Below are 23,159 nucleotides of genomic sequence, written 5' to 3' on the forward strand. Positions count from 1 at the left end.
TCCTATTCTCTTACCACACTTTTGTTTGTTTGTTTATCTTTTTCTTTCTTTCTTCTTGTGTTCCTTGCAGCTCCCCACCCCACCCCACCACTTTTGTGGTAAACACCACTTCTTTGAAAGTTATATATAAATCGTTGTTGGGTTGTTTCTTTAAGATGGATCCAGAAAGGAGTTACCAGCTCAGAAAGCTTATAACCATGGTTAAAGATCCTAATTTTATCTTGACAAGCCGCACCCGGGAAAGGCTGAACAGATAGGGGCTCTCCCAGCAGCAGGGACTTGGGACCCACCACAGATTTACAAGTCTCCCACAAAGCCCAACATCTGCATATGCTTGGGCCCTGCCCTGTTTTGTTTTGTTTTGTTTTTTAAAGAGGCGAAATCTGCTTTATTTGTTGAACCGTGTCCAGTATTTATCTGGACCTGTTATCAAGCCTGCACCTCTGGATAAAGGCGTGTACCCGGAGGAGATGGCAGCTGCTGCTATGGCGGCAAAAGCCACCTGTCCTCTCCGCTCTTCCTCAGTCCTCAGTTGCTCAGGATGCAGCCCTGGCTGGCTTCAAGGTGTCTGTTTGGATAGTTGCAAAGATGCCACCCGCAAAGGAGGGGGTTAAGATAAAGATTTAATTTACTGCACAAGGGCCTTTTGTCCTCCCAGAAGCTTCTCCCCCTCGGGACAGAGTTTTCGGTCCATTAGTGGCTCTGCCAGCACTCTTGATGACCCATCCCTTCTCCCCCCCCCACGCCCCCCCCCGCACCCCTCACGCGCCCGCCCAATCGGGGCGGGGGTGCCGGACAGTGTGGTTCCTGGAGCCCACCTGTGTCCACCTCCTTCTTCCTGCCCTCGCCCCCCCCCCGCCCCCCAGGCGTGGCCCAACTCTGTTACGGCTGGGGAGGATTGCAGAGCCCCGAGCCAACTGGCTGTTTCTTTGCTGCACTCTCGCCGGCGGCCCCAGGCGAAGAGCCACCACAGACTGAGCGGTTCATTGTACGCGCCCGGGGCGGGCAGCGCAGAGCTGCGCAGCAGCGCAACAGGCAGCGCAGGTAGAGATGGGGCCGAGCTGGGGCGGTTGCTCCAGGGCGGGGGGCCAAGGGTCTCCGTGGTAACCATAGGTCCCCTGCACCCCCAGCATTTTGTTCTTACTGCTTTTTCTGTTTCCATCCCCCGCTGGGACTACGGTCTAGTTTTCTCCAAGTGTTTCCAATACAATACGTTAGTACCCCATAGGTGCCTTTAGAGACCTGGGCTGGTGTCACCGGATATCCCTCGCTGTGGGATGGTAAGAACTGAGTCGGTCCCCCAGCGGATTCCCAGGGAAGAAGGTTGCCTTTTGGGTGGAACTCGGTAGGGACCAGTCCTAGGAGCCTTTTGTTGAGCCTCGGGAGAAAGCGATCCTGCTCCAAGCGCGGAACTTTAGCCTTTCGCGTAGATAGGTAAAATTAGGTCTCCAGGTGGGATGTTCCACTCCCAGGAAAGACTGAGGCTGAACTAGAGATGCAGCTGGCGGTGCTCATCAGTGTGGCAGCTTTGTTAGGGTTGGCGGGGAGCGCAAAAGGAGTATGTTGTCTATCATGAAGAGCAAGTTATGGTTCGCAGGGTTCTTGGAAATGGTTGGTCAGCCAGGGACATATACTGGAGCATTACTTACCAATTTAAACGTGCTTTCCTTTTCTTTTTAAAAATTATTTTATTTATTTTTTTTATAACTATTTGCGTTTTCCCTGCATGTATGTCTGTGTGAGGATATCAGATCCTCTGGAACTGGAGTTCAGACAGTTGTGAGCTGCCATGTGGGTGCTGGGATTTGAACCCGGATCTTCTTATCTACTGAGCCACCTCTTCAGCCCCTAAACTTGCTTTTCTTTCTTTCTTTCTTTCTTTTTTTTGCGGGGGGGGGAGGTTTGGGGGTTTTTTTGGTTTTTTTGAGACAGGGTTTCTCTGTGTCACCTTAGCTGTCCTAGACTCACTTTGTAGACCAGGCTGGCCTCGAACTCATAGTGATCCGCCTGCCTCTGCCTCCCAAGTTAAACTTGTTTTTCAAAAGATATGGGTTTTGTTTGTTTCATGTAGTTTTAAGCTCAACAAGATCTTTGTCACAGCCAGGTGTGGTGTGGTGGCACATACCTTTAATCCCAGCACTTGGGAGGCAGAGGCAGGCAGAGCGCTGTGAGTTCAAGGCCAGCCTGGTCTACAAAGCAAGTCTAGGACAGTCAAGGCTACATAGAGAAACCCTGTCTTGGAGGAAAAAAAAGAAAGAAAAGAAAAAATGGTTTTGAACCAGATCTAGAATTTGGGTTGGCCGGCTTGCTTCTTGGAAACAGCAGTGGGCCCTGTGGCCCTCAGTATATGTGCTCCCCCAAATCCCAAAATGTTGACTCTTATCTCTCCCCTCTTAAACAGGAAGCAACAAAGTTGAGAGTCACTTAAGGGAAACAAATTCAATTCCCCCACGCTTCGGAAGGAGGGGTTAAGGTTTCTGGGTTTTGAGGCCTGATTACTGTGTAGTCCAGGCTGTCCTTGAAGTCCAGGATGGCCTGGCCTCAAACTCCTAAATCCTGGGATTACGAGAGTGTGCTGTCATGCCCATAGATAAGATAAGTTAGCAATTAAATTAAAGTGTCATTTCCCCCCAAAGACGGGGTTTCTCTTGTGTAGCCTTGGCTTTCCCTGAACTCACTCTGTAGACCAGGACGGCCTTGAACTCACAAAGATCCGCCTGCCTCTGCCTTCCAAGTGCTGGGATTAAAGGAGTGCACACCCCCTCCCCCAGTGGCATCTTTTTAAAGATGAGGGAACTGAGGCTTGACTAACAGGGAGCACTTAGTTGACTGGAAGCTGCCAGAGAGTGTAGGCCAGCTCCAGGGCTCCCGGGAACAGAAGGCGGGGTGAAAGCCTGTGGGCGTGGTAACCTGTTATAGTCTCCTTCACCAAGGAATCTGGCCCAGAGTGGTTTAGCGACTGACTTGACATAGGATATGGACCCAGTCTGGCTTCGAAAGCCAGGCTCCCGGCCACTGTTTCCTGTTGTCTCCCGCCCTGTGCACACTTGTGATGTCCCTGCCTTTGCTCACCGTCTTTTGTTAGAGTCCTCAGCTCATCCACATCAGCCAGGGCTACTATGCCTGGGTTTCCCTTATGCACAGAGTTTCTTTTGGGCTCATAGAACGCAACTATGACCCAGATCACATGCTTCAGAAATATGAGCATGCCAGTCATCAGGCCCAGCCCATAAGTTAAGATTATTGTTTCCTTTGTTTTGTAGATTTAAAGCGATAAACAAGCTCAGAGAGATTAAGTAACCTGGTCCCTCTGAAGTGACAGGGTCCAGCTTCCAGCCTCATTGGGAGAGACAGGCCATGTAGAGCTGCACGGACAGTTCCGACTTCACTCAGCATCGGCTAAGACAAATCCTTGTTGAAATGTCTCTTGGTATCTCCAGGGTAGCTTTTTAGTGATTGTTTTCTTTTATTCAAAACAGAGTTTGTCCTAGGGTAGCATTTGACTGGTGTGTGTTTTGAGTTCCTTCCTTCTCAACTAATCCTTTATTAGTTATGTCATTGACTTGGGAGAATAATTTACCCTTTCAAATATAAACTCATCAAATAGTGAAGCAGAGGGTGGAGCTGGTCTTTTGCTACTTTGTGGATTCTTCTTTTTCCCACTCTTTATTCCTCAGCCACCCCCATTTCACCCCCTATCACTAGATAGGAGAGAAAGGAGAGAGATCCTTAAAGCTAGTATCTTTCTTTTTGTTTCTTCTTTGGGCACAGCTACTAACAAACCACAACCACCCTCAACCCCCAGCCCCCAACCCTAAACAACCAACAGCCCAACGTATCTGGGCTCTAGCATTTATATACCGTCTGGAAAGTTCTCAGAATTCCAAACATCACACAATGCCAGAAACTATCTGTAGCTGGCAAAGCCATGCCTCTGTTAGAGCACGAGGCAAATCACAGGCAGCCCCATATCCCCGCCCCTGAGATTAAAACGAAAACATATTCTTACAATATTTCTTTGGGTTTTTTGTTTGTTTATTTGTTTTTGAGACAGGGTGTCTCTGTGTAGCTTTGGCTGTCCTGGGCTTGCTTTGTAGATCTGGCTGGCCTCAAACTCATAGACATCCTCTTGCCTCTGCCTCCCCAAGTGTTGGGATCACAGGTATGTGCCACTGCTTATTTCTGTGTTTTTTGCTTTGTTTTGTTTGTTTGTTTTTAAGAACCCAAACTTCAGCCAGGCGTGGTGGCGCACGCCTTTAATCCCAGCACTCGGGAGGCAGAGGCAGGTGGATCGCTGTGAGTTCGAGGCCAGCCTGGTCTACAGAGCGAGTCCAGGACAGCCAAGGCTACACAGAGAAACCCTGTCTCAAAAGACCAAAAAAAAAAAAAAAGAACCCAAACTTCCAGAATTCTCACTACATAGTGCTGTGCATGTTGGCACACCTCTTTAATCCCAAGAGACACAAACAGGATGATCTGAGTTTGAAGCCAGCTCACTGCACATCATGAGTTCCAGGCCAGTCAGGGCTACATAGTGCCACTCTGTCTCAAAAATAAACAAATTAAGTATTAATAAATAAGAGAACATTCTATTGCGCTAAGTGCTCTTCCAGGGAAACACAAGGCGAAATGTGCACCTCTACCTGCTGTCCTCTGCCTGTTGCCATGGAGAAGGTGCGCCGTGGTTCCAGGTCCCTCTATCTGTGTGATTCTGTCACTTCTAATACAGTTTTTAAATATTTATTTTATGTGTGTGCATGCATTCCCAAGGTATGTGCAGCTAAGTACATGAAGGAGTCAAGACACTAAAAGAGGCATCCGATTCCTTAGAACTGGGATTATTGTCAGTTTTGACCCAACATGTCATTTCTAGGAAAGAAACCCAGGTCCTCTGGAAGAGCAGCAAGCACTTTAAAAAAAAATATTGTTAGGGTTTCTCTGTGTAGTCTTGGCTGTCCTGGAATTCACTTTGTAGACCAGGCTGGCCTCAAACTCAGATCCACCTGCCTCTGCCTCTCAAGTGCTAGGACTAAAGATGTGCACCACTGCCACCGCCACCGCCACCACCACCACCACGTAAACTTTATTTTCCTGGCTTAGAGCCCTCTCCAAGGTAGATCATATAAAATAGAATTTCTTCTCCCCGCCCCCCACCTCCCGCCCAAGCCAGGTCACAGAGTCTCAAATCCACAACCCCTACCTCTCCTCCCCTGTGCACTGAAGCTGTTGTCCAGAAATTGTCTGACTGCCTTGTCTAAAGTATCCTGAGGGTCTTGCTCATACCTTATAGCCTGGAGGAAGGAGTGCTGCACAGAAAAGCCAAGAAGAATCTAGACTAACAGGCCTTGCTAGGTTTCCCAGCCCACTGTAGATTTAGACACACAAGGGAGTGTTTATAAAGTTCCAAAAGGACAGAGTTTGGAGATGTAACTTTAGGGCTGTGCACCTGGAAAGATCAAGAAATTGGTCCTCCTTCCTTACCCTATATGTCTCTTCGTCTGTATCCTTTGTAATAAAACGGGTGACCATGGTGTTCCCCTGAGTTCTAGGAGCCAGTCAAATAAATTAGTTGAATTCCAGGAAGAAGTCATAAGAACCCCAATTTCTAGCTGGGGTGGGGAGGGGCAATCAAATTAGCTTGGGCTTAACTAACACCTAAAGAAGGGAAAAGGGTTGGGGGGCATGGTGCTCAAACAGTGGGCTCAGACACTGTCTCCAGCAGGCTTGAATCTGAGTTGAATTGAGGGGTTGGGGATTTAGCTCAGAGTGCTAGGCAAGCGCTCTGGGCCCCGGGTTCGGGTTCGGTCCTCAGCTCTGAAAAACAAAATGAAAAACAGTTGAATTGACTTAGAAGATAAGCTGTCTCCAGGAAGCTTGAGTCAATTGACTTAAAAGATAACGCAGCTGCTACAGAATCGATCGGCTTGCGTACTAATAGAATTCCCTTCAGTTCTAGGGATCACAGAGGTCTTCAGTGGTGACTGTGATCTGAGAATAGAAAAAAGAAATCAAAACCCAGATTTTTTTTCCTCCACAGCCCCCCTTTTCCTGCTCCCCTGCCCCCATGCTGGGAATAAACCTCAGAGTGTCATGCATGCTGTTTGAATGCTCCACCACCAACTGGGCAGAAAACGCTACAAGCTCAGAGCTAAGGAAAGGTGTGTATGTGTGTGTGTGTGTGTGTGTGTGTGTTAGTTATGGTATCTGCTGGGAAATGCCTCAGCGTGACTGTGAGCCACGGAGTCCTGAGGATCTTTTCAGTGATTGGGATTGAATCTAGGAGTGCTGACATGCAAGCCCTCTACCACTGAACTATAAGGCCCAGCTACATCCTAAACTTTGAGGTCTGCCCTCGAATTTATGATCCTCTTGCCTCAGCCTCCCAAGCAACTGGGAATATAGCCTGTGCCATCCAGGCCTGGCTTTCCAGACTGATTTTAATTCACTTCCCAAGAGATGATGATGATTTTAGGCAGGGTCCTATGTAGACCAGGCTAGCCTTGAACTCAAGTGCTGGGATTACAAACATGTACCAGCATGCCTGGTTTTATACAGTGCCGGGGACTGACCATGGCCTTCATGCTTGCGAGGCAAACACTCCCAGATGAGCTACATCCCTAGCACCTCTCTACGGGATAGATTCCAGAAGGCAGGTCTGTTTCCTCCAGCAGCATCTGTACCGTGCAACCCAAAGCGCCTTGGCCCTGGCAGCCGCCATGCAGCTACATGGTCAGATCTGGCAGGAAAGGCAGATTGGCCAGGGCCTCAGAGCACACATGCCTTGAAGTTGAAGATGGGCTAGGGAACACCTTTTGCTGCATGGGAGAAGATCCTTCAGGCCACGCCCCTGGTGTCCTGTGGTCAAGCGGGTCCTCAGGTCAGCCAGTAGATGGGCTTGCAGTCATGTCTTTCAGCATGGAAGACAGGAGGCATAAAGGCCAACTCCACCCAACTAAAAAATAATCCGAGGCTGGGCATGGTGGCTCACACGCCTTTAATCCCAGCACTCGGGAGGCAGAGGCAGGTGGATCGCTGTGAGTTCGAGGCCAGCCTGGTCTACAGAGTGAGTCCAGGACAGCCAAGGCTACACAGAGAGACCCTGTCTCGAAAAAACAAAAAACAAAATAATCAATCCGAGATCACCAAAGACAACCCTACTAGAGCCGCATGTAGTGGCACATGCCTGAAACCCCAGTGCTAGAAAGAGACAACAGGAAAACAGGTGTTCAGATCATCCTTAGCTGCATATTACATCTGGGCCAGCCTGAGCTACCTTAGATAGACCCCGTCTCAAAACCAGTCAAGACATCTGTGACTTGCCCATAGAAAAGGAAACACCACTATTCAATGGCTATTATCCCATCCATGCTTCTTTTTCCATTTTCTTCTGCTTTTTGGGGGGAGGGGTGGTATTTTTTCAAGACAGGGTTTCTCTATGTAGCCCTGGATGTCCTGGACTGGCTTTCTATACCAGGCTGGCCTCAAACTCACAGAGATCCACCTGCCTCTGCCTCCCGAGTGCTGGGATTAAAGGTGTGTGCCACCACACCTGGCTCTTCTTCTGGGTTTTTAAATTAACAGCCCTTTCAAGATACAATTCACATACTTTAAGGTTGTTTCTTTTTAAATATACAAGTCGCTGTTTGTAATGTATTCAGTATTGTGAGCCAGTCAAAAGTGAAACCATGTTGAATTTTATATATATCCAGAACTCATTCTTTTTCTATTGCTAGAGAATTCTCTTTACTTATTATCATCATTAGTATTAATTTTGGGGGGTTTTCCTCTCTGTGTAACAGTCCTGGCTGTCCTGGACTCATTTTTGTAGACCAGGGTGGCCTTGAACTCACAGCGAGCTGCCTGCCTCTGCCTCCTGAGTGCTGGGATTAAAGGTATGCACCACCACGCTTGGCCTATTATCATTATTATTAATTATTATTAGTGTTGTTGTTTATTTGTATTATTGGGGTATGTGCACATGTGCATGTGTGATGTGTTCAAGTGCAGGCACATGCATACCACCACCCACATATGGAGGTCCGGGGACAATTTGGGGGAGATAGTCTCTCCTTCAGGAAGTGCTCTTACCTGCTGAGCCATCTCCTTAGCTCTTGGCAGAAAATTTTCTATCGTGAGGGATTCAGTAATTTTGCGTATGTTTTTGCTATTATTGGGTCTATAGCCTGGACTGGAATTACGGCATCATGTGCTGACTGTTAAGGCCTCCGAGGAACTGCCAGACTCCCAGACTATTTTTCACAGCACCATTTTCCATTCTCGTCGGCTCTGGACAAGGGTTCTGATTTCTATTTCCACTAACACCTGTAATTTTTTAAATCCTGGCTCACGCTCGTAATATCAGAACTAGGGGACTGGACCATAAACTCAAAGGCAGTCTTGGCTACACACCGAGTTTCTAGGCCAGCCTGGCTGCATGAGACCCTGTCTCAAAAAAAAAAAAAATCCTAAAAAAATTTTCCCCTTCTCCCCCTTCCCTCCCTCCCTCTCTCCCTCCCTCCCTCTCTCCCTCCCTCCCTCCCTCCCTCCCTCCCTCCCTCCTCCTTCTCTCTTCCCTCTCCCCAGCTGGCTTGGCATTGCTACGTAATCACTCCACCACATCCCTAGCTTGCACTGTTTTTAAAACTTTTGTAGATTTTTGTTGTTGTTGTTGTTTTGTTTTGTTTTTGTTTTGATGTGGTCTCACTATGTAGCCGTGGCTAGCCTGAAACAAAGTTATGTAGACCAGGCTGGCCTCAAACTCATAGAGCTCTCTACCTGCCTCAGCCTCTGAGTGCTGGGATTAAACACATGCCCAGTCTCCCACCCCCTTTAAAAAAAAAAAACAAAACTACACTACGGCCAGGAATGTGTACTATGGAAGTCACAGCACAACCGCTAGACGTTGGTTCTCGGAGCTGGAGAGACGGCTCAGCAGTTCAAAGCATTGGCTGCTCTTCCAGAGGAACTGGGATCCATTTCCCAGCCCCCACAGGGCAGCTCACAATTGGCTCTAACTCCAGTTCCAGGGCTTCTGACAGCCTCACACAGACATATATGCAGGCAAAACACCAACGAACACAAACTTTAAAAAATATATTATTTATTTATTTATTTATTTATTTGCTTTTTTGAGACAGGGTTTCTCTGTGTAGCCTTGGCTATCCTGGGCTCCCTTTATAGAACAGGCTGGCCTGGAGCTCACAGCAATCCTCCTGCCTCTGCTGGTATTAAAGATGTGCGCAACCACACCAGGCACAGAAAATATCTTCTTAATCCTTTACCCATTCACAGAAACTCCTTCCTAGTGTAGGTGTAAGTCTCTCTAGATACCTTATTTGTAGCTGTCTTCTGCTGCTACAGGGCAGATTCTGATGCAGATGCTGTGTGGATCCTTTAAGGCGAGCGAGTCTCAATCTTCCCAAACTTGAGTTCCCTCTCCTGTAAAAAGGGGCAATAATTGACCACACGCCTTCATTTCAAGGATCAGAACAGAAAGTAGACAGGGCTTGACCTGCAGGAATCCCTCAACAAGTAGAACTTATTACGTTGCCTCTTTTTCTTTGCTGTTTGTTTGTTTGTTTGTTTGTTTGTTTAGAGGCACAGTCTCTCTCCATAGTCTTGCTGTCTTGGAGCTCACTATGAAGACCAGGCTGGCCTCAAACTCACAGAGCCCATCCTGCCTCTGCAGGAATGAAAGGCGCGTGTCCCCTTGCTCAGCCTACTGTGTGCTGCCCCTTGATCCACCACAAGACTAGTTCCTCCCCTCTTTATCTTTTTATTTCCATTTCTTTTTCTCTCTTGCTCCCTTTCCGACCCATCCTTCACCCCAAGGAACACACTGGCTCTGTCACAGCAGCTGTGTTTCCCTGGTCATCCTTGAACTGTGATGTTTACTGACGTCCTCACCCAGAATCCCTTGTGCCCAGCCGTTTGGGATTCCTGAGCAGAGATGGCCTCCAGCTGACACCAACCTGAGAGAAATCTGAGCCTGCCAGCATTATGTTTCATGCTTTTAGATTCCACGCCAGGGCTGGGACAGACTGGTGACAAGAGGAGCTGTCTAGTGGCGCTTGGCTGGAAGTTCCTGGGCTCCAGCACAGCACTTGTATGGCAGGCGTCCCTTGTCCTGTATCTCAGGTTTCCATCTGCAAACCAGGCAGAAAACAGCCAGTTCACTGTCTCTCGTGCCATGAAATAGGAAGGGATGTCTAAGAAACATCGCACAAAGAAATGCTGAGCAAGAGCCTAATTAATTACCCCTCTTAGACTGGATGATGGGATGTCTAAATTTTGTTGTTGTTGTTTTGGATTCAGAGGCGGGTGGATCGCTGTGAATTCAAGGCCAACCTGGTCTACAAAGTGAGTCCAGGGCAGCCAAGGCAACACAGAGAGACCCTGTCTTGAATCCCCCCCCCAAAAAAATAGTCAGATGAAGTTGGGCACACAGAGAAACCCCGTCTTGAGGAGGAGAAAAGAAGAAGAAGAAGAAGAAGAAGAAGAAGAAGAAGAAGAAGAAGAAGAAGAAGAAGAAGAAGAAGAAGAAGAAGAAGAAGAAGAAGAAGAAATGAAAGTAGCCTGATGGCAATGCGTTTTCTTTGGGATAAGCTTTCAACCTGATGTAGGGCAAACTGATTTCAAACTTTTGGTGAGCGTCCTGCCTCCACTTCTCAAGTGCTGAGATCACAGGCATGTTTTTTCAGACATGATCTCACTTAGCCCAGGCTAGCCTCGAACTCTCTGCGGACATGAGCTGCTATGTGGGTTCTGGGAATTGAACCCCAGGTCCCCTAGAAGAACTGTCAGTGCTCTCAACTTCCGAACCATTTCTCCAGCCCCCACTTTATACTCTCATTTTCCCAGGAAACCTCTGACGGAAGGGCAGGAAGTCTTCATTTTGTGTCTTTAAATCCTGGGGTAGCCTGGTCCAGGTATACTGCCTGCTGTAGTCTCCCGCTGGATCTGTCCATTTAAAGTCAAAGGTAGATTGACTCGCCTCTGCTAGTCTGAAGAACACAAAGAGAGTGTACACCTGTTTCTCTGGAGGAGTCAGACTCATGAGACTCTGGGGTACCAGGCTCTTCATAGGCAGGAGAGACCTGTTGTTCCATGGTGACTGGCAGGGCCCCAGAACGCCTGTCTCTTTAAGCCACGCAACATAAACTGTATTGTACCCTTTTGTATCTAGGGTCATTAACTATCGTTTAATCTGGATGGAGGTAGACAAGCTGGTTAGTTGAACAATTTTAGGAGCTTGATGTTGGGCGAGTCCTGGGGGGTTGGTTGACTGCCTATACCCTGGGAATCTTTATTGTCAATCTGAAAGATAGTCCAATTGCATCTTCTGATTGGAGGCAGAACTTTCAGCTGGGACATATTCTTCTGACAGAGGGTTGCTGCACTGCATGTCAGTAAGACTAGTCTTGTCATCACAGAAGGCAATGGTACTTTCCGTTTATGCAAAAGGTCTTGTCCCAACCAGTTCTCTGTCAAGCATCCTTCCAGCTAGCTCCAGCAACTGAGACCTATGAGACCTACCAATACCTTCAAATTGTTCTAACTTTTCTAACGTTTCTTTAAAGATTTATCATGTTCTTACTGCACGTACACATGCCTACCAGAAGAGGGCACCAGATCTCATTATAGGTGTTGTGAGCCACCATATGGTTGCTGGAAATTGAACTCAGGACCTTCAGATGAGCAGCCAGTGCTCTTAACCTCTGAGCCGTCTCTCCAGCCCCCTTTTCTAACAGTTTTTTTTTTTTTGGTTTTTTTTTTTTTTTTTTTTTTTTTTTTTTTTTTTGGTTTTTTGAGACAGGGTTTCTCTGTGATAGCCTTGGCTGTCCTGGACTCACTTTGTAGACCAGGCCTTGAACTCACAACAATCCGCCTGCCTCTGCCTCCCGAGTGCTGGGATTAAAGGTGTGGGCCACCACGCCCGGCTTTTCTAACAGTTTTTAAATGTCTGGGGACTGACTGGGTGACAAAGGAAATCTTTTGAGCAGCTGTCATTATTTTCTTCCCTGAAACAGAGTTTCTCTGTGTAGCTTTGGCTGTCCTGGACTCACTTTGTAGACCAGGCTGGCCGCAAACTCACAGCCATCCGCCTGCCTCTGCCTCCCTAAATGTTGGGATTAAAGGTGTGCGCTGCCATGCCTGGCCTTTAGCAGCTGTGTTTAATCCTTTTTTAAAGGACCTAGCTGACGTTTTAAAAACTCTCCCTGGTCATTGTTGGACAGAAGGAAAAATCTGTTCTGTCCAGGTTGTGTTGTCTGACAGTGATTCCCCAGCCCTACCCAGTGGTTTGTTTCTTTTTTATTAGCGGTGGATCTTATGGTTCATTGGTTTAAAAGGATAAGGAAAGAAAGAGCAAGAAGTGGAACTTTCTCTTTTCCTTCTGCCTCACCTCAGGGGAACTTTTCCCCTTTCCCCTGGCTGCTTAGAGCAGGCACCAAGTGAAACAGAGGGAATGCTCACGGGGTGAGGAGTGTGTGTGTGTGTGTGTGTGTGTGTGTGTGTGTATTCCCCTTTTCCCTTCCCCTTTAGAGGTTAAGATAGAAGTCATAGACAGGAGGGAGGAGGGGAAGGGGGGACTTGGAGGCTCCTGCCCAGGCGCACCACTAATAACCCAAATGCTATACACTGCTACTTAGCGCAAAGGCCATCCTTAGTGACAGACAGAGGGATCCAGTGACGGTTCACGTGGCTCCAGCCTCATACCTCTCCTGTGTGTCCAAACAGAAGGCACCTTAACCAGAGTTACCTCCACAGGGGACAGACCAGGTGACTTTCTAATTTGTTTCCTTTTAGGGTGTAGGTGTCAGACCCCTCTGAGGTGTTAAGGCAGTGGCTGATCAAAGGCTGAGAAGGCTGTAACATTTCAGGTTGCACAGCCGCTAGAAGTCCCCTTCCGGCACTCTTCCTCGCTTCATCTCTGGGATCTCGCCACGCCTGCAGAACTGTTGTGTGGTATTCCTCAGAGAAGACTGCTCAGACATGGGTGTAAGCCAGGAGAAGGTCTTTATTAGCCAGCCGGCCACAACACCGGGTGCTCGGGATCCCAGGGTAGCCCTGAGGCTCTCTCAGGGTGAGCTCTTAAGCTCAAACCCACTGACACACTTCAGTTGGCAAGAACAGTTAGCCAGAACCCAAAATGCAGGGTTATTACACGTCGAGACTTTCCCAGAACTAAGGACTTTGATGGGTCAGGCCTTTGTCCTAGCTCGGGTAGGTGGTGCTGTCTATGTGCTAAGTTTTACAGCCTGAATGGTACATCCATTATAGAGTCAGTTGTGCTAAGGACTCGGGCCCGAAGGTCTAGGGCCCTGTTACAAAACTGTGGGCACTTTTGAATGAGTGAGCGGTGCCTTTCTTACGGAAAATCCAGTGGCTGTTTAATGTCTGGTTGGTTTCTGTTGTGGTTGGGGGTTCTTCTGTTTGTTTTTGAGATGGTTCCATTTAGCTCAGAGTAGCTTTGAACTCCTGACCCCCTGCCCTCTTCTCAAACACTGGGATTTACAGGTACCTGCCAGAGGCTGTTTTGCAAAGAACACACGCCTAGTACATACAAGTCATGATCAGGGATCAGACTGCTTGTGCCGTGCTAAGCTCCACACCAGTTCCCTGAGAAACTGACAGACATTTCGGAAAAATCCAAAACTACAGTCCAAGCCTTGTGTTGCCTGTAGGCAAGAAGGAGAGATGGAGGGCGGCATAGGGCATAGGGCATAGGGCATAGGGCATAGGGCATGCCTTGAGAGACACTTGTTACATCAGAGGATGCTGAGATTATTCCAGATGGAGACAGGGTTGGGGGGGGATCTCGGGCCTGGAAGCTCCTTTGCTGATCCCTGATATAGGGGACTCTGGGTGGGAATTAGCAGCACATTCAGAAAGCTGAATAGCCAGGCACAGTCAGATTTACATAGTCCTTAGGCTCTGTGCCAGATGGATTGGCAGAAGTGGAGGGGAGGATTTTTTTTTTCTAAGATTTAGTTTTATTTTATGTGTATGGGTGTTTTGCTTGAATGCCTGTATGTGTGCTATGTGCATGCCTGGTACCTGTGGAGGCCACAAGAGGGCGCCAGGCCCCCTGGAACTAGGATAATGGATTGTTGGTAGTTGGGAGTATGGGTGCTAGGAACCGAACCCCGGTCCTCTGCAAAAGCAGCAAGTGCTCTTAACATCAGAGCCGTCTCTTGAGACCACATGGGTGAGTTAGTCCTAATGTCGGTAGCTGGACTGTCAACTCCGCCAGGACAGGGACATTTCTGCGTTACACCCTCTGGACTGAGGCTCTTGTTTTCTTTTGTCTGTTTCCCGTGTTATCTGTCTTTTTTTTTCTTTCTGCTTTTCACATTCCTTCTATTTTATCTTTCACTCCCTTTATTATAACAATAACAGCTAAGGGATCTAATCCCAAGAAAAACATTTTAAAATAATTTATTATTTATCTTATATGCTTTGGTGTTTTGTCTGCATGTGAATCTGTGGGAAGGTGTCAGATTTTGTAGTTAAGAGACAGTTGTGAGCTGCCATGTGGATGCTGGGATTTGAACCAGGATCCTCTGGAAAAGCAGCCAGTCCTCTTAATTGCTGAGTCATCTCTCTGGCCCCTAGAAAAATAGTTTTATTATAGTTTTTATTTGAGTTTTGGTTTGCTTTTTTGAGACAAGGTCTGGTGTAGCCTAGAACGGCCTCAAATCATTTCCCCCCCCTCATCTTCCTAAATGCTAAGATTACTACCATGAGTTAATAGGTACAGATTCTATTAGTTTTACTATCAATGATAATAAACTTCTCATTAAAAGGAAAATGTTCTCTTATGTACATTGTTTGTTTTAGCTGTCAACTGCTGTTTAAGATCATGCTTGTATATTTTTAATACTTATTTAATGAAAAGTTATAATGAACATCTAAGAAAAAAAAAGTATGTGTGTGGAGAATGGTAAAAGGCCAGAACAGACACTTGCTGGCTGTCCCCTGAGCCCAGCACTGCCCTCTGAGCCATCTGTTTGTTTGCTTGTTTGATACAGGCTCTAATGCCAACCAGGCTGGCCTCCCAGTCTCTGGGTAGAGGAGAAGGGCCTTGAGTTTATATTCCTTTTGCTTGCATCACTGAAGAGCTGGTAAGGGCTGGGGTTACAGGCATTTGCCACCTTACTTGGTCTATCAAGGCAGGGGCTCAAACCAGGGCTGCACCTTAGTTTTTGAGAACCTGGAGCTTCCTTTTTGGCTAGAGTGGCTGCCCAGCAAGGCCCTGGGATCTGTCTGTCTCTCCCCACCATCGTTCTGGTGCAGAAGACATGTGGCTCTAAGGGTCCTCATGTTTGTTCAGCAAATACTTTACCAAAAAAAAAAAAAAATCAGCCCTGGCCTTGCATTTGGGGGGTGGGGCCTCAAGACAGAGTTTCTCTATGTAACAGCCCAGGCTGTTCTGGACCTGCTTGCAAGACCAGGCTGGCCTTGAACTCATAGAGATCCACCTGTCTCTGCCTCCCATGTGCTGGGATTAAAGGTGTGCATCACCAAGTCCCACTGGTTTGTTTTGTTTTGTTTTGTTTGTTTATTTAAGTGTAGGAGGGGCTAGTGGGGAGTCTGCTTATTCTACAGGCAGCATCGCCACAAGGCTAACCCGCCACCTCTCAGCTACGATCCTTTCCTGGTCTTTGCTGACTGTGCAGTCCTGTGTCTGACCTCCAGTTGCCTCAGTGAAAACAGATAGGGAACGTTATCTCTACCTTCTAGGAATGTTGGCGAGGTAAAAACTTGACTGTGGAAGATAAAAATACCTATCACTGCCTTCCACCGTCTGGCACTTAACCTGTGTGGGAACACCGAGGTCCCTATGAGATAATCCTCGGTTCCTAGAGACCCTGTATGGCTATTTGAAGTTCATAGTTTTTTGAGTTCCAGGAGCAGGGTCAGATGACACTGCCACTAGTACATGAGACACTTGAGAAGATCTCTGGCTTTCCTAGAACACAGGTGACAAACACCTTGGCTTGCGTCAAGATGAAGTTGCTCCTGGCCTTTGGTTTGGGAGACAGCAAGGGAACCATCAGAAATGGAAGGGGCCTCCAGGCTGCCATTCCCTCAGAAGGGCTAGGAACTTAGAAACTCTAAGCCTGGAATGTTCCAACTAAGTACCTGAGACGGCAAGTCCACAGAAGGGAAACACAAAACTAACTAGTACTTGTTGGCAAATCTGATCCTTCTTCCAGAGCAGACAGCCAGCTCTCCCTGTCTTCTGGGGTTTTGGGGCTGGGTGTGTTATCAGCAGGCAAGACAGCTGCTTCTTCTTCTTCTTCTTCTTCTTCTTCTTCTTCTTCTTCTTCTTCTCCTCCTCCTCCTCCTCCTCCTCCTCCTCCTCCTCCTCCTCCTCCTTCTCCTCCTCCTCCTCCTCCTTCTTTTCTTCTTTGAGACAGGGTTTCTTTGTATAGCCCTGACTGTCGGCCTCGAACTCACAGAGATCAGGCTGCCTCTGTGTCCCAAGTGCTGGGATTAAAGGCGTGCGTCACCATGCCCGGCTTGTTCTGTTGTTGTTGTTGTTGTTGTTTTGTGGTTTCTTTGTTTGTTTGTTTTTCATATTTGTTTTTGTTTTGAGGTAGTGTTTCTCTGTGTATCTTGGCTGTCCTGGACTGCTCTGTAGACCAGGCTGGCCTTGAACTCACAGAGATCCACCTACCTTTGCTTCCCCAGGGCGCTGGGATTACAGAAGAGTGCTACTGCACCAGACAGTAAGACAGCTTTTACATGTTCTTTTTTTTTTTTTTTTTTTGGTTTTTTTTTTTTTTTTGGTTTTTCGAGACAGGGTTTCTCTGTGTAGTCTTGGCTGTCCTAGACTCGCTTTGTAGTCCAGGCTGGCCTCGAACTCACAGCGATCCGCCTATCTCTACCTCCCGAGTGCTGGGATTAAAGGCGTGCACCACCACGCCCGGCCCTTTTACATGTTCTTTACCCACTCCCAAGAGCTCTTGGTGAGAGGAAGGTGAAGACACAGGATCAGTTAGTTCACAATTTGGACCTCAGCTGTCCTCAGTGGAGACATTCACAGGGAAGCAGGTGAGCTGGCAGATAAATGCTACAAAGCAGCCGGGTGTGGTGGCGCACACCTTTAATCCCAGCACTTAGGAGGCAGAGGCAGGCAGATCACTGTGAGTTCGAGGCCAGCCTGGTCTACAAAGTGAGTCTAGGACAGCCAAGGCTACACACAGAGAAACCCTGTCCTGAAAAACCAAAATAAATAAATAAGTGCTATAAAGCAAGGAGGGATGTTGCAGTCTCTCTCTGCCTTTCAAAGGAAGCCTGGGATGGTTTGAAGAGGCAGAAGGTACATAGTCAGGGAGTTCTAGGACCCTGGGGTGTGGAACTTGGGCCTAGTGTTGCTCTTACCTGCTGGACAAATGTGACCTATTAAAGGGAGCAGGGTTCGTTAGACATTAGAGGGAAATGTATCCTGGAAGATTGTAAGTGACCTCAGGATGGCTCATTCTCACAGAGACACCCTCAAGCCACCCCACCCCCCCAACGCCAAACCATCTCCTCACAGGTGTTTACACACAACAACCCTGAGAAGTTAAATGTCAAAGCTGGACATGGTGACAGGTTCCTGTAGTCCTAGCTGAGGCAAGAGGGCAGAATTGGAGGCCATGGGGCGATGGGCCTTGGTGAACAGAGTACAGATTTAGCATGATGGAGCCTCAGGTTTCATGCTCAGGACACCAGGCTCGGGGACGGTGACGCAAGCCTCCTTCACGTTTGGATGGAGGATCAAAAGGTCGAATTCAGGTCCTTTTCAACACATAGTAAGATTGAGACCCGAGATTTACAGAAGGTATTAAAAGTTAGATCAAATCACGTGCTCGTGGCTCTATTGTTCCTGCACGGCAGTTTGGGGACTCAAAGACCGCCCTCCCCCCCTCCTTGAACCCGGAAAGTCTGTCAGTTTCCACTCACTTGGAAAACTGCCAATGGCAGGGCTACCCTACCCCGTCCTGGTGAGCTTTCTGTGAGTGTGGGCCTGCCTCCCTTCTGGGGCTCTGACTAGTCTTCCTCCTGAGCTCCCAGCCTCAAGGGACCTGCAGGTATCTCCCTTGGATTTGTGATCCACAGAAGCTCTCCCAGCCCTAGACAGCTGTGAGTACGCTGAGCTGAGCCGGGAAGGGCCAGCATCCCGCCAGGAGTATGCCTCTGCTCTGCCTCTCTGTTTTCTCTGCCGCCGCCCTGCCTTCCACATCACTGGGCTCTTCTGAAACCCATGGCTTCCAGAGAACACCCTGGTTCCAGAGCCCATCTCAGCTTCAGCACTTTCTCCCCAATGGTGATGGCAATGTTACTGTATGTCATTTTATTTCTCTGTCTTAGTCTTTGTCTCTCTGTCTCTGTCTCTCTCTTTCTCTCTGTCTCTCTGTCTCTCTCTCTCTCTGTCTCTCTCTCTCTCTCTCTCTCTCTCTCTCTCTCTCTCTCTCTGTGTGTGTGTGTGTGTGTGTGTTCAACCTGGGCCCTTAGCATGACAGGTCAGAGTTCCACCATTGAGGTCTATCTCCAGCCCTTGGAGATAGAGCTTCCTTCCTTGCTTCCTTCCTTTCTTCTTCTTCTTCTTCTTCTTCTTCTTCTTCTTTTTTTCCTTTGAGACAAGGTTTCTCTGGGTAGCCTTGGCTGTCCAGGACTCACTTTGTAGACCAGGCTGGCCTCGAACTCACAGAGATCCACTTGCCTCCGCCTCCCAAGTGCTGGGATTAAAGGCGTGCGCCGCCGCCGCCGCTGCCGCCGCCGCCGCCGCCGCCACCACCACCGCCCGGCTGCTTGCTTCCTTTCTTGACTTGCCTCAGGATGTCCCTGAGGATGACTGTGAACTTCTGGTCCCCCCTCCCTCGCTTACCAAGTGCCAGAATTACTGGTGTGCACTGTCACACCTGGCTTACGCTGTGCCTGAGATTCAGTGCTGGCTTTACTAAGCAACATGGTCCCCGCTCCCTGCCATCCCCCCACCTCCACCCCCCGTTCTTTGTGTGTGTGTGTGTGTGTGTGTGTGTGTGTGTGTGTGTGTGTGTGTGTGTACACATACGTGGTGGTCAAAGGACAAGGACAGTTTTGGCAACTGGCTCTGTCCTTCTGTGTGTATCCTAGAAGTATAAACTCAGCCCATCAGGCTTGGTGGCAAGTGCCTTTACATGCTCAGCCATCTCACCATGCCCTTGAGACAGGGTTTCTCTGGGTAGCCTTGGCTGCCCTAGACTCGCTTTGTAGACCAGGCTGGCCTCAAACTCACAGCCATCCACCTGCCTCTGCCTCCCCAAGTGCTGGGATTAAAGGTGTGCGCCACCACGCCCGGCTGCCCTCTTTGTTTTAATAACAAAAAAATTGGGCGTGGTGGCACATGCCTGTAATCCCAGCACTCAGGACACAGAGACAGGTGGATCTCTGTGAGTTCGAGGCCAGCCTGGTCTACAAAGTGAATCCAGGACAGCCAAAGCTAACACAGAGAAACCCTGTCTCAAACAACAACAAAAGGGAAAAATCATACAACATGGAAGCACACTGCACTACAGAAAGTTCCAGTCTTCAACCGTGGGAGTTACTACACTCTCCTTCCCCTATGCTTCTTTATATTTTAACATTTCTTAAAGACTTATTTATTTATTATGTATACAGTTTTCTGCCTGCACACTTGATCTCATTATAGATGGTTGTGAGCCACCATGTGCTTGCTGGGAATTGAACTCAGGAACTTGGGAAGAACAGCCAGTGCTCTTATCCTCTGAGCCATCTCTCCAGCCCTCCCCCTACGCTTCTTACAGTCATCCCCCACCACCCTGGAGGCCATACGCCTATATTATGCCCCCCTTTAATAGATGGATAAATAGAGTCACAGAGAGATTGCCTGGTCCTAAGATCACAGAGCAGCAAGAGACTGAAAAACGTGGTGGCTTAGCCTTGGTCAATCACCTAAAAGTGACTCCATAAGAAGGATTATTTTTTTTTCCCCTTGGTTTTTTTTTGAGATAGGGTTTCTCTGTGTAGCCTTGGCTGTCCTGGACTCGCTTTGTAGACTACACTGGCCTTGGATTTATTATCTGCCTGCTTCTGCTGGGATTACAGGTGTGCATCACTGTGCCCGGCTACGGCTACCGTAAGAGGGATTCTTTTGTTTGTTTGTTTTTTGTTTTTTGTTTTTTGAGACAATGTTTCTCTGTGTAACCCTGGCTGTCCTGGAGTCACTTTATAGACCAGGCTGGCCTCGAACTCACAGTAATCCGCCTGCCTCTGCCTCTCGAGTGCTGGGATTACAGGCGTGTGCCACTACGCCCGACGTAAGAGGGATTCTTAAGCAAAAGGCAGGCTATACGGGAGTGAAGAACCCGTTGGACATAGAGGCTTACACATGCCTGTAATCCCGACACTCAGGAGGTGGAGGCAGAAGAAGTGTTGGATCCTCCTGCTAGCACTGAGCAGAAGGTGGGCCCACGATGCGAGTTCAGGCCATAGTACCTAACCCCGCCCCTTCCTTTTTATAGGCCCTAGCCAGAGGCATGCGGCTGCCCCGCTTCTCCAGCACTGTAGTGCTCCCACTCCTGATAGCACAGACCTGCATCCTGGTCTTCCTGGTCTCCCGTCAGCTGCCATCATCTACAGCGGGCCGTGGGGAGCATGTGCACGTGCTGGTGCTGTCCTCGTGGCGCTCGGGCTCGTCTTTCGTGGGCCAGCTTTTCAGCCAACATCCAGATGTCTTCTACCTGATGGAGCCAGCTTGGCATGTGTGGAATGCCCTGTCGCAGAGTAGTGCCCCTGCGCTCCACATGGCCGTGCGTGACCTGGTCCGTTCAGTGTTCCTCTGTGACATGGACGTGTTTGATGCCTACCTGCCTTGGCGCCGCAACATCTCGGATCTCTTCCAGTGGGCGGTGAGCCGGGCGTTGTGCTCACCTCCTGTCTGCAACGCCTTCGCTCCCGGCAACATCAGCAGCGAGGAGGTGTGCAAGCCTCTGTGCGCAACGCAGCCCTTCAGCCTGGCCCAGGAAGCCTGCAGCTCCTACAGCCATGTAGTGCTTAAGGAGGTGCGCTTCTTTAACCTGCAGGTGCTCTACCCACTGCTCAGAGACCCAGCGCTCAACCTGCGCATCGTGCACCTGGTGCGAGACCCAAGGGCCGTGCTGCGCTCCCGGGAGCAGACAGCCAAGGCGCTGGCGCGGGACAATGGCATCGTCCTGGGTACCAACGGCACGTGGGTAGAGGCGGACCCCCGGCTGCGCGTGGTAAGCGAGGTGTGCCGGAGCCACGTGCGCATCGCAGAGGCCGCATTGCGCAAACCGCCGCCCTTCCTGCAAGATCGCTACCGCCTGGTGCGCTATGAGGATCTAGCTCGGGACCCCCTCAATGAGATCCGTGAACTCTATGCCTTCACCGGCCTGGGCCTTACGCCGCAGCTCCAGACTTGGATCCACAATATCACGCACGGCTCGGGGCCAGGCTCACGCCGTGAAGCCTTCAAGACAACATCCAGAGATGCGCTCAGTGTATCCCAGGCCTGGCGCCTCACGTTGCCCTTTGCCAAGATTCAGCGGGTCCAGGAGTTGTGCGCTGGCGCACTGCAGCTGCTGGGTTACCGGCCTGTGCACTCTGAGCTTGAGCAGCGGGACCTCTCCGTGGATCTTCTGCAACCAAGAGGCATGGACAGTTTCAAGTGGGCTTCGTCCACCGATACGCAGCAGGAATCTTAAGAGTTTTAGTGGGGAGCCCCAGCTCTGACATTAGGGTCTAGCAGAATATGATAAAGAAAGGGCTTGGAGAACCCCAAATCAAGTCCGCTAACCGCGGCTGGGACTAAGCAGCCTTGCCCTGTACTAGGAAAGGGTTGAGTCTAAATTCCATGTTTCTTTCTCCTCAGATTATGATTTTCCTATGAGTCTTTTAGGATTTGGTTTCCCCATCAAGTACTGTCTTATGGGCAAATGAAACCCCTGCCCGCGTCCACTTGGTCACAGAGGCAGCCAGACGCTTATGAAAGCACTTTCTTTGCCCGTAATGCAATAGCAGGTGTCCCAGGCCTGGTAAGGAGTGGAAGGGCACGGCTGTGGGCTGGCTCCTACATTTTGTGCACCAGCTTCTCATTGGCTCACCCTGACCTCTGTTCAACCCCTCCCCCCATCCTCCCCTGCACACCTCCTTTCCCCCACCCCCGTGCCCTAGATGTGTGCATCAGAGATGTGTGCACGACCAAGGAGGACAAAGAGGATGCCTCTGTGGTTTCCCCTTAGATAACTCTGCCTGGCCTAGCAGGGAGCCCAGGCATACACCCCCATGCCTGAGGAAGATGAATTTTTAATGAATCTTTGATTTGTCCTGAGATGAAAGTTCCTAATTATGGAAATAAACATCATTAAAAAAAAACCTGTGTGATCCCGATTAGAGTGTGTCATGTTTGAAAGCATCTAAAAAAGTAACAGGTCTTGTCCTCGGTCACATCTTAAGAAGGATGAAAGAAAGCCAGGGGCAGTGGCCCATGCCTGTAATCCTAGCACTGGGGAGACAGAGGAAGGAGAATCTCTGTGAGTTCGAGGCCATCCTGATCTACAAAGTGAGTCCAGGACAGTCAGGGCTACACAGAGAAACCCTGTCTCAAAAAACAAACAAAAAAAACCAAACAAACAAAAATAAAAAGTAGAAGGAAAAAAAAAAAGGAGGAAGATGAAGGAAAGAGATGGATTTGCTCTTTGCTCTGGGACAACCGTGGCTCAGAGGGGATGATTCAGTTTGCATAGAACTGTCTCCTATCAGCAACAATGCCTAGATATATTTGTCCCTTAGAAATACAACTAGGGGAAACGGGAAATGGTAAAATTCTGGATCCAGAGCAAAATCCTGGAGGGACCTAGAAGGAAGCAGAGAGGAGGAGGGAGGGAGCCAGGAAGAGGTCTGGTCACCAAGGCAAGCATAGCCGTGGTGTCTGGGAGGCAAGAGGGGGCAGGCCGTGAGGTGTGGAACTCAGACTTGGCAGGAGCTTGGAAGAACAAGTGGCTCAGGGGGTGGTTCTGCCTTGCTTTGGTCCTTCCAGGCAGAGTAAGAACACTTCCTGTAAACCACACCCAGCTCGGACATCGAAGGCCTCGTTCAAGGGATGCTGGGCATGCACAAAGCTTAGTCCCAAACTCAGAAAACAA

At 49.0% G+C, this 23,159-nt stretch overlaps 1 protein-coding gene across 2 annotated transcripts; it reads left to right on the top strand.

Moving 5' to 3' along the window:
* Positions 1-898: 898 nt before the first annotated feature.
* On the top strand, positions 899-22,398 carry CHST6 (carbohydrate sulfotransferase 6). Of its 2 annotated transcripts, none has more exons than XM_084756686.1 (2): positions 899-1,044; positions 20,517-22,398. In XM_084756686.1, exon 2 carries the CDS (start codon positions 20,532-20,534, stop codon positions 21,717-21,719), a length of 1,188 nt encoding a protein of 395 aa, XP_084612812.1. In that variant the 5' UTR covers positions 899-1,044; positions 20,517-20,531; the 3' UTR covers positions 21,720-22,398. The 2 variants fall into 2 exon arrangements, with proteins under 2 accessions (XP_084612812.1, XP_084612813.1); XM_084756687.1 differs by lacking the exon at positions 899-1,044 and adding an exon at positions 18,112-18,135.
* Positions 22,399-23,159: the final 761 nt, after the last annotated feature.

This window comes from Acomys minous (genome assembly GCF_964271855.1).
Source record: "Acomys minous genome assembly, chromosome: 14".
NCBI classification, from domain to species: Eukaryota; Metazoa; Chordata; class Mammalia; order Rodentia; family Muridae; genus Acomys; species Acomys minous.